Source organism: Octopus bimaculoides, chromosome 26 (assembly GCF_001194135.2).
Source record: "Octopus bimaculoides isolate UCB-OBI-ISO-001 chromosome 26, ASM119413v2, whole genome shotgun sequence".
NCBI lineage: Eukaryota > Metazoa > Mollusca > Cephalopoda > Octopoda > Octopodidae > Octopus > Octopus bimaculoides.
Window position 1 is genome coordinate 3,581,417 of NC_069006.1, and position 11,723 is coordinate 3,593,139.

The following is an 11,723-nucleotide window of genomic DNA, read 5'->3' on the forward strand; positions in this document are numbered from 1 at the left end:
ACACACACACACACACACACACACACACACACACACACACACACACACACACACACACACACACATGCTCCTGCATCACTGATATTGAATTAATCCTCCTCTATCTTTTGGGTTATTTCAATAACTTATTAATTTTCTTCGTTAAGTTAGCTACTTTGTTCTCCTAATTACTCTAAACCCACGCCAAGTGGATATTACACTAAGATCAGACATGTTAATCCAATTAACTGCTTACTGACCAATTAGTGGTAATTAGACAAGCTTTCGAGGCCAATTTTCTCTCTTGTCACTCGGAGAATCGTGTACTTGTTAAATTAGATGTTGAGGCATCATTGTTTCAAGTTCAAATACTGGTGATGGCAGCTGATGACACATTGTACTTTTAGAAATAGTAATTTGAGTATCAGTAATTAACAAGGGTTCATTTAACTAACTGTCCACTCTTTTGATTCTAATTTGGTTTTTATGTCTCAGAAATGAAAAACAGTCCAGCACCTAGGTATTAATAGATGTATTGTACAGTACCCGGCTATTAGTATGGCAGTACAGTACCCCTAGCTGTTAGTATGACAATCAACACCCCTAGCTGTTAGCATGACTATAGTACTTGTTACAAAGGGAGATGATTCATGTTCTGTTTCCCCCCCCTCCCATTGCCAACATTCTGGAATAGTCACTGGAGGTCACCATTGTTCCTGACATGGCTGCATGATTGAGAAGTTTCTTTTGCAATTACGTGTGGGTTGGGTTTTATCTCACTGTGAGAGCAGAAACTGAACCATATGGTTATGAAACTTTGAACTGACCAATATCTTGCGAAAGAAGTTTGTTTTATGGAAACTGAATGGAAGCCCATTGTGTGTGCACATGCGTGAGTGCTTGAGTGTGTGTGTGTGTATATATGCACAGGAAATGAAATCTTCTTCCATGCAAGTAGACATCCTCATCATCATTCAATTTCCCCTTTTCTTTGCTCATATGGGACAGACAGAATTTGCTGAAGTGAATCTTGAACAGCTGGATACCCAACCTGTCACCAACCCTCACCTGTTTCCATGTAAGATAATATTTTCCCATGACTGGACATGTTCTTGGAAGATTGGAAGTGAAGGCCACCACTTCCAAGTCAGTGATATTTGCTTACAATTCTTTGTACAAATATATAAAAAAAAATAAACAAAACAAAAAAAATGAAGTTGAAAATGTACTTGAAGTTCTTTAATTTTTCTATATTTTCTCATCTGCTTCTGTGAATAATTCCTTATATGGAAAGGTAATTATTATCATCACAATTTGCCCAAAGTTGTTTCTACAGTTTTACAACTTTATATTAAGTCATTTTTTTTTTTAGCAAAGGGTTCAGTTATATAATTTTTACAAAATTCCAAAATATCGTCTTATATTTCATGAAAATTAGAATTTTGGTAGTTGTGGTGGGGGTTAATTTTAGTCCCTTTTTTTCTTTGATAAAATTTTTATAGGCAAGGGATGGGCAGGTGGTTTTCAGCAAGTATCTTCAATTATATCCCTGGGCTGACCAGTGTCTTGTGAGTAAATTTGGTAGGTGGAAACTGTCGAAGTTTGCTGTGTGTGTGTGTATTCAGTTACTTCAGTAATGTAACTACACATGTGCCTTTAGCGTTTTCTTTTCCATGTGTGTGTGTGTGTGTGTGTGCGTATATCTCTGTTTGTCCCCACTCCCCCACTGCTTAACAACCAGTGACTGTTTGTGTTTCTGTAACTTAACGCTTCAGCAAAAGAAGCTGATAGAATAAGTACCAGACTTTAAAAAAAGAAAAAAAAAAAAAACTACTGGTGTCAATTTGTTGGATTGATTCATGCCCCAGCATGGCCACAGTCCATTAACTGAAACAAGTAAAAGAATAAAAGAGGTAAAAAAATTTACATCGCTTATGTTGATAGTTTTTTTTCTTTTTTTCTTTCTGAGTTTGACAGATTAATTTCTCTTTGGCACCTCACATTTGGTTTATATAACTGACTGACCTGATTTCTGTTGAACAGATTAAAAAAACAAAAAACCTCTTTTACAGTTCCGGTCCATTCTATTAGTGGTTCTGAAATTGATACAAGTTTTCTTCCTCTTTTTAACTAAAAATTTACAAAATATTCATCTGGTTTCTCTAACAACTTTGTTCATTTCTGGATCCAGTTTCTGGCTTATTTCTGGGTCTAGTCGGTTCCGGCTGGTCCTGCCTGAAATTGTCTTTTGGTTCAAATAGTTTCCACTTGTTTGTATGAATCAGTTTCCTTAATTGCGAGAAAAATTCTGTTGAGAAGAAGGGATTCTATTTCTTGTGATAAAGCTGATTCTTTGTGAAAAAATCTTGCAGAATCAATGCCATTGTTCTTGTAACCTTGGCAACTTTTAAGTTTGCCTGTACCAGAAAGAGAAGAACGGAAGGAAAAACAAGGCAGAAGCTTTCTACCAATATCCTGGAATATTCATACAAATATTGGAAGAATTATTGTAATATTATTCATTAACAGAACAAGATTGAGAAATAGTTGACACATGTGACATAGAATAATGTTAGACACATCTAACAATATTTTTTTGCTTTGTTCCCCAACTCTTTTTCTGTTTTACGACATACTTGGTGGATTCAATAATACCAGTGGCTTGGAAAAAGCACCCCAATACCTTGTAAAGTGGTTGGCATTAGGAAGGTTGTCTGGCTGTACAGTTGAAGGTTGTCTGGCTGTACATGTCCAAGTTGACACTGGAGCCTAATGTGGCCCTGCGGCTCACTGGGTCCTGTCAATCTGTCTAACCCATACCAGCATGATAAATGGATGTTAAGTGATGATTAGGTCTGTTTGAAGGTCTAAAATTATAGTTAGACAATTCTGCCTGTGGGAGTGGAGGTCACAGTAATATGAGTCTGTCTGAGATGTATAATGAGGTTATGTATGATGGGGCAGTCTAAATATAATTATTGTAGAAAATACAAAAGTACAGAGGAAATAGCTTTTCTTTCAAGCACATTAAAGACATGTCTGTTGAGTTTAATCTTTTTTATTTCTGATGTTTCATGATTCCTCTGTTTACTTTGGAATAATAGCAATACTTAGTCTGGTTGTTTTGAGACCTTCCCAATCTTCCCTGTATGTCCATTTATCTGTCTGTCTGTCTATCTCTGTCTGTCTATCTCTGTCTGTCTATCTCTGTCTCTATATCACTGTATCTGTCTGTCTGTCTCTCTGTTGTGAAAGTACTGTTTTCACTTGTGTATTATCGTACTGTGTGTATGTATCTCACTGTATTTCTGTCTGTGTGTCATTGTATCTCAATATTTTTTTGAAGCGATTGGCCCCTAGTGAGCCCAGTCTCATTAACTTTCCTTCTTTCCTAAACCCTAACGCTGTTTACATATTCCTTGTTTATATTTTCAGATAATTCAGAACCAGACAGTGAAGTATGAAATAATCCCACACTCTCCATTATCCAAGCATAGATTAAGTAAGTAATCCAAACATGTTCATTTTTGAGTGGTGGTCATGATGTAACGGAAGTGTGTTGATTGTGCCTGCTGGAGTGACAGTTGGAGGAAGGAAACAAGTGATGGTGGGAGGACAAGGATTTACTACAAAGACAGTAGGCCATTTAGTGCGATCTTTGTAGGTGCTGGTCAGATGTAGGAAGAATGACCGGCTTGTGTGGTGGGGTGGAGGTGTCTCTTTTACTCTTACTTGTTTCAGTCTTTTGACTGTGGCCATGCTGGAGCACCGCCTTTAGTCAAGCAAATCGACCCCAGGACTTATTCTTTGTAAGCCTAGTACTTATTCTATCGGTCTCTTTTGCCGAACCGCTAAGTTACGGTGACATAAACACACCGGCATCGGTTGTGAAGCGATGTTGAGGGGACAAACACAGACACACAAACACATACACATATACACATATGTATACATATATACGACGGGCTTCTTTCAGTTTCCGTCTACCAAATCCACTCACAAGGCTTTGGTCGGCCCGAGGCTATAATAGAAGACACTTGCCCAAGATGCCACGCAGTGGGACTGAACCTGGGACCATGTGGTTGGTAAGCAAGCTTGTTTCTAAGATGTTGAATTTGAATTTTTTTGCATATATTCTGCTCTGTAGATGGCTAAATCAGTGATCAGTCCTGTAGAGCCACTGTCCAGGTAGATGGCAGTGGTTAAATCACCAGTACTTTTAACCCCTTTAATTATAAAATTAAATTTCATGGTTACTCCAGTAATAATGTTAAATATCTACCAAAAAAAGTAGAATTGGTATTTTCTGCAAATCACTTTACTTAAATAAACTTGACATGTTTCAATAGAAAATTGTTCCAAACATGACCTTCTTCAATGAAATTTTGAGTGGATGTATCTGGATTTCTGCAGTTATGGTGTTAAATATCTGCTGGAAAAATATTTTCTGCAAGTCATATTGCTTTAATAAACTTGACAGGTCTCAACAGAAAATTGCTTCAAACATGACGTTCCTCAACAAAAAAATAGATTGACATATAAAACTACTTTCTGTAGTTAAGGATAATGAAATTTCAAGTGATTAGATCTGATTTCTGCTATAAAAATGTTAACCATTTAACTGCAAAATTAAGTTTCATGGTTATTTGAGTAATGATTCTAAGAAAAAAACGCAAAAGCTATTTTCTGCAAGTCATGTTGCCTCAATAAACTTGACATGTCTCAACAGAAATTTGTTCCAAACATGACATTCCTCAACAAAAGAAATAGCTTAGTATTTAAAACTGCTTTCTGCAGTAAAATGGTTGATGTCCAGTTAAGCAACTTAACTTTGTAGCCTGGTTTTCATTCCTTGGTGTAGCTATTTAACTTCACCACCCACATTACTAATGCCAATGGGGAAAAGGATGATTGCCACATATTCCCAGTTTGCATCATGTTTTGATCCAATTTGTCTGTGTCTAATGCCAACATGGGTGCTGGCAAGAAATGTTTCTGGTCATTAGCAGAAACATTGGGTTGTCCTGCTCTATGTGTGTTGTCCCAAGGCAGAGAAATGGTCAATTGAAGAATCATGTAATTGATCATCTAGTCATGACCTTCTCAGCTTAGTAGTAAGAAGAAAGAGAGACATGTATTGTCCTTTTATGTTTAGGACTGCAATCATCAAATCAATTCATATTAAAGACAGTCGGGCATTTGTCCAGGGAGTGATAGGATTAACTTCATAGAGGTTTTGTCTTGCCTAGTTTGAACTATTATTGATGGAGAAACAGTTAGACAACAGCTTAAAGAGGTTCTGGCATGATTAAGTGGTTAAGCAAATTCACTTTGCAGTCTTGTGGTTTCAGGTTCAATTTCACCGTGTGATACTTTGAAGAAATGTCTTTTACTATAGTTACAGACTAACCAATGACTTGTGAGTGAATTTGGTAGACAGAAACTTTGTGGAAACTCTTTGTATACATTATTAACCACATAGAATTAACATATATGCTTTGTGTTTTTTTCCGGTGGCTACAATAGCGTGGTGGAGTATATCCACTCTTAAAGCATTGGTTGTTAAAACACCTCAGTCGTGGACAGGTGAGGTAACTCACCTTCAATCCCATTTGGGAGTGATGGACACCAATGTTTTGCCATTTTTGTGGCTTGTCAACATCACGTACCCACCAGGATTGAGGGCAAGTCACTTAGCTAGTCCATGACCAGTGTCCATCACTTCCAAGTGGGATGGAAGGTGAGTTACCTCATCTGTCCATGACTCAGATGTTTTAACATCCGATGTTCTGAGAGCGTATATACTCCACCACTACAATATACTATTGTAGCCACCGGAAATACACAAAACATATACGTTGAGTATATGTGGTTAATAATGTTTATTATGCTAGAGCTGCTTTTACTTCATATATATATATATATATATATATATAAATAAATGATAGATCGCTCACCATGACATTCAAATTTTTTTTCTCCATGTTTTTCTCCTTGTTTTCTCCTTATTCTTTCTGTTGAAGAGCGTAGCTTGAAACGTTAAAGACTTTCTCTATTCCCGAGCATTAAACTAATACATCCTTTTGTTGTTTACACCACCTGTCCTCGTCTGTTGTTTTTTTTCGTAAATTCTTGCATATATATATATGTGTGTATGTATATATATATATGTGTATATATATAAAAGATTAAGATTCAAGTGAACCAGGTACTTAAATGATAAGGCACTGGGTCAGGTCAAAATCAAAATGCATTCACAAATTCATTCTATAACCAGCAAGGCTCGTAGAATCTTGAAGGTGCATATGCTGTTGATTTTTGAATGTTTTTAGATGTTGAAAACGGTTTTGTCTAATGATGTAATGTCTCCATTAATCAATTGAAAATTCATTGGAAACAGCTGTAGTGAATTGACAACTCATCCATCTATTGTTATTCGCATACACATACAGGCTTGCATTTGTCCTTTTGCTGCTGCTTGACAACGGTGTTGGTTTGTTTGTATCCCCACAGATTAAAGGTTCGGCAGAAGAGACTGTTAGAATAAACGCCAGACACTAAAAAGCAAAAATAAGTGCTGGGGTACATTAGTCGATTCTTTCATCTAAGCCCTTTCAAGAATAGTGCCCCAGCATGACCACAGCTTAGTAACTGAAACAAACAAAAACGAATAAAAAACAATAAGCAAATGAACAAATAAACTAAATAGAATTGTAATAGATTGGCTCAGTGGACATTGAGGAGGTGGTGGTGGTGGTGGTGGTGGTAGTGATGGCGGTGGTGATGGCGGTAATAAACTAAATTTGAAACTATTATAAAAAAGACTGGACTGAGAGTTTATAAATGTTCTGCTGACATCTCAAGTGGATGTCTAAAAGTGGGAGCCTAAGATAAGAATATTGCACTTGAGTCATTTCAAGTGCCTCATAATACAGGGATATCTTTTGTTATAACCTGAATTACCATATTCCTGAAATTGTAATTTATTATATGTATGTATTTTGTTTCTTTATTCCTAATTTAACTGGTTTTGTTCTGATATTTCGTTTAGATCAGGGATTCCCAACCTTATTTTGCTTGTGGATCCCATATATGCATGTGTAAATTTTTGAAATAAAATATTTGTTTGTAGGTTAGTAAAAACAAACAATGAAAGAATTTCGTTACATTCATAACATAAATTCCAAATTCAAATCTTGAAAATTTCAATAAATACAGGTATCTCTCCTAGTAAACAAAATTTATATATGGACCCACAAATTACAATTTTTTACTTGTGGTTCCCAGTTAGGAACCCCTGGTTTAGATCATCATCACCATTGTTTAATGTCTACTGAAGCCAATTAAAAAAAAAAAAAGAAAATTAATTTTGATTTTAATGGTTACCGGATGCTCTTCTTGTTGCCAATTCTTGCTTATTGTTTCCAATTGGGAAAATATTTCTCTATGACCGGACATGTTTTTCAAGTGAGATTGGAAACAAAGAATACCACTTGTATGATGGAGTCACTCATTTACACAAGTGATGTCAAGCCAAGGAGACATAAATATATTTGCCATTGTCATCGTCCACTTATCCATGCTTGCATGTATCAGATGGAATTTGTTGAGATGGAATTTTTACAGATGGATGCCCTCCCTGTTGCCTACCCTCATCTGTTTCCAAGTGAAGTGATATTTCAATGGTGCTGGTACCACATAAAAAGTACCCAGTACACTCTGTAGAGTTGTTGGCATTAGGAAGGGCATCCAGCTGCAGAAACCATGCTAAAATAGACTGAAAGCTGGTACAGCTCCTGCCCTTACCAGCTTTTGCCAAACCGTTCAACCCATGCCAGCATGGAGAACCAACTTTAAATGATGACAATGATGTAAGGTACAGTATTGGGTGTGTGGCAAGAATTTCGCTTTCTAACCATGTAGTTCTAGGTTCAGTCCCACTGTGTGACACCTTGGGCAAATGTTTTCTATTATAACCACAGGTTGATCACGGCCTTGTGCGCGGATTTGGTAGATGGAAACTAAAAGAAAATCATCATTTATATATATATATATATATAATGGCCATCCACTCACGACCAAGGGAGACCATTACTGACCTTCAGGAACATTGTGCTCTCTAAGACTAACTTATATTTTGCATTTGTGGCTCCATTGGTGGCTAATGAGCCCTGCTCTTGACAAGCATACATGTATATATATAGTTGAACATATAGAGTCTGTTAGAGCTGTGTTTAGAATAGCCAAGCATGTGGATCATGATATTGGGTAAGGGTTCCATAGGCTGCGTATTCCGTCATTGGAGAGAGAGAGAAGTCAAAGAGATGTTAAAATGAAGAAATATCCCCAATTGAGGACATTAGTATATTCCAGTTTGTTAAAAATGAAGGAAGGATCAGAGTAAAATAGGTATGTGTTACACCAGGAGTGGGGAAACCCCCACCCACGGGTGCAATTGCACCTGCAAGCCCATTTTATTGCACCCACAGGCTGTTATACTCGTATTTACAAAATTTAATAAATTTTTCAATCATAAAATTTATACAATATTCCTATGCGTATTTGTGACATAGATTGTGTTTCCACTATGACTTAAAACAGTTTGACTTGAGCAGAAAATCTTCCTGTAATTATTATGTGAATGGTAATTTTGTTTTCACTATAAAACACTTATTGCTAGGTTTGTACCACTCCCTTGAGACCCAACTACACTCTAGCTGAAAAAGAGAGAAGACCTCATAAGTAATATAAACATCCTCAATTCAGTTGGCAGCATTAATGAAGATGTTACACATTAATTGCATGTCTTAAACTTACCTTTATTAATGTATATCAAATTATACATAGATATATCTGCCTGAGGACCTTTTTCTTTGGAAAGTTTTGCCTGCTGCACTAAAAAGTTTCCCTACCCCAGTTCTATGATTAAATACCTAATAGAGTTACAGATAAGATTCCATTAACAGTTTCAAATGAGAATGTTTGATGATGATTAATGGCAAGGAATAATGGAAGATACTAGTTTCCTTTTTGAATAGAGAGTGAATGAGAGTGAAGGAAAGACAGAAGGGTAGATGCACTAGAATAGATATAGCCTAGTTGGTTATATAGTGAGGGCAAGTCTGTCGAAAGAGGTTAGGGGTTGTATACAGGTAGATACAGGAACGAGGAATAGAAGATGTCAGATGCTTTCATCCTCCAGCTGACCACTGGTGCTGGCCAGAGTTCTAACTTGGCAAGAGTGGGAGGGGTGGGGCTAGGAGGGTAATAAAGTGGTTGTGAAAGATAATGAAGATCTTGAATTGCAGTGAGTGTGATACTACTAGAGGTAAGGGGAGATTTAGGGCTCGCCATTATAATGGGGCTAGAAATAGATGCCCTTAATATTAATGAAAATTGAAAAAATTTGTAGTGGTAATGAAGGTGTAAACTCATTGGGAATAAAAGAATAATAAAAAGAAAAATTAGATGACAAATAAAAATAAGACTTTTATTTCTTAAGTTTAAGTAGAGTGAAATTATTAGGCCCATGGATGAAGGAAATATAGTGATAATGGACAATGGAAAATAGATATATGTGTGTGTTTTCCCCACCACTGTTTAATAACTGGTGTTGGTGTGTTTATGTCCCCATAACTTAGTAGTTTGGCAAAAGAGACCAATAGAATAAGTATCATGTTTAAAAAGCAAAAATAAGTACTGGGGTTGATTTTGTTCTACTAAAATTCCTTAAGGCATGGCAGCAAAAAGTGTGTACACACACAGCAGGCTTCCACATAGTTTCTGTGCACCAAATTTACAAGTCGGTAGTCAGCTGAAGGCTATAGTAGAAGACCCTTGTTCAAAGTAGAGCGCAGTGGGATTCAACCTGAAACGCTGTGGTTGCAAAGCGAGTTTTCTAACCACATGGATGTAGACTGCGCCTGTAGTTTACTCTTTTACTTGTTTCAGTCATTTGACTGTGGCCATGCTGGAGCACCACCTTTAGTCGAGAAAATCGACCCCAGGACTTATTCTTTGTAAGCCTAGTACTTATTCTATCAGTCTCTTTTTGCCGAACTGCTAAGTTACGGGGACCTAAACACACCAGCATCGGTTGTCAAGCGATGGTGGGGGGACAAACACAGACACAAACACACATACACACATATATATATACATATATACAACGGGCTTCTTTCAGTTTCCGTCTACAAAATCTGCTCACAAGGCTTTGGTTGGCCCAAGGTGCCACGCAGTAGGACTGAACCCGGAACCATGTGATTGGTAAGCAAGCTACTTACCACACAGCCACTCCTGTTGTTGTTTTTGAAAGTAAGAGAGCAACAATGTTTTTGAGTTGCGTAGAAGAATGCAGGGTTGTGTGAAACAACATCAACAACAAAAATAACTGATACTGCGTGGATTTCATGGCCTGAACTTTAACCTCACGTTTTAAGATAAATAACAGCAACTGTGTTTGTCCTCAAGAAGAGATTTTGATTTAGTTGTTGACTGTTGTTGTTGGTAGGGCTACACAAGCTGTAGCTGTCTGGAGATTAGAATTTCGTCTACACCAGAATTTACCCAGACCAGCAACATTAATCTCGTCTCTTTATCGTTAACGGAGTCATTATTAAATATGTGTGCATGTGTGTCTATGTCTGTATAAATGTATGTACACACACATATGTATATAGATACATACATACACACATGTGCATTTACATATGGGTGTGTTTGTGTGTGTGTGTGTGTATTCATGCACACACACACATAATCATGCATATACACACATATCCTTTATTTCCTGTGTATCCACATCTGTTTAAAATCCCACATAAAAAGGTTTAAAAACTGTTATTTTAAATACTTCAAATTTATCTTAGATTTTCTTATTCATGCTGTATTTTGCACCCGTGTGTGTGTGTGTGTGTGTGTGTGTGTGTGTGTGTGATGGGCTTCCACACATTTTCCGTTTACTAAATCCACTTACAAGTAGTTGGTTGACCTGGTGCTATAATAGAAAATATTTGCCCAAGGTGTCACACAATGGGAACTGAAACTAGAATCTCATGGTTGTCAAGTGAATTTCTTAACCACACAGCTACGCTTAATCGTCTGTATGTGTGTATTTCCCCACAACATTGAAAAGGAACGACATTCATTTACAACAATCACACAATGTCAAAATCGGGAAACACACTCACACATATGTACACACACATACACACGTGCGTGCAATGAAACTGAACGAAGCTTTTGTGTGTGTGTGTGTGTGTGTGTGCTTCCTTGTCTTAACAGTGCAAAATAGTTACAAATGAATGTTACTCATTTCCAAAATTCTGTGGAAACAAGTCTAGTTATGGGGAAATATTTACCTTGCTTGGAAACAGGCGACGGTTGGTGACAGAAAGGGCATCTGGCTATAGAAAAGCTGCCTCAGCAAATTTTACTTGACTCATGCAAGAGGACCTTGAAATGAAAATAATAATATATATACTCACACATACACATAGTTACACATACACACACACATATGTATACACATGCACACGCATAGATTTAAAGGGAGAATAAATCCCAGTAACTCTGCAAGTTTCCACTTCCCTGTTTTGTTTTATATACATGTGTACAGAGAGAGAGAGACAGGGAGAGCAGAATTTATAAATTAACTCATATTTGAAGAGTGACTAGGTGGGGATGGTGATGATGGCAGAAGTTACTTGTGTGTGTGTTGTGCAGCCATATAGCCCCCCCCCCCC

General features: G+C 37.1%; 1 protein-coding gene across 1 annotated transcript in view; it reads left to right on the forward strand.

Moving 5' to 3' along the window:
* Nucleotides 1–963: 963 nt before the first annotated feature.
* LOC106878558 (CTD nuclear envelope phosphatase 1A) overlaps nucleotides 964–11,723 on the forward strand; it is a 30,249-nt gene continuing 19,489 nt past the window's right edge. Inside the window, exons 1-2 of the mRNA XM_014927802.2 lie at nucleotides 964–1,125; nucleotides 3,415–3,481. Coding sequence (XP_014783288.1) covers nucleotides 979–1,125; nucleotides 3,415–3,481 — 214 coding nt within the window. The 5' untranslated portion in view covers nucleotides 964–978. The remainder of the gene's footprint in view (nucleotides 1,126–3,414; nucleotides 3,482–11,723) is intronic.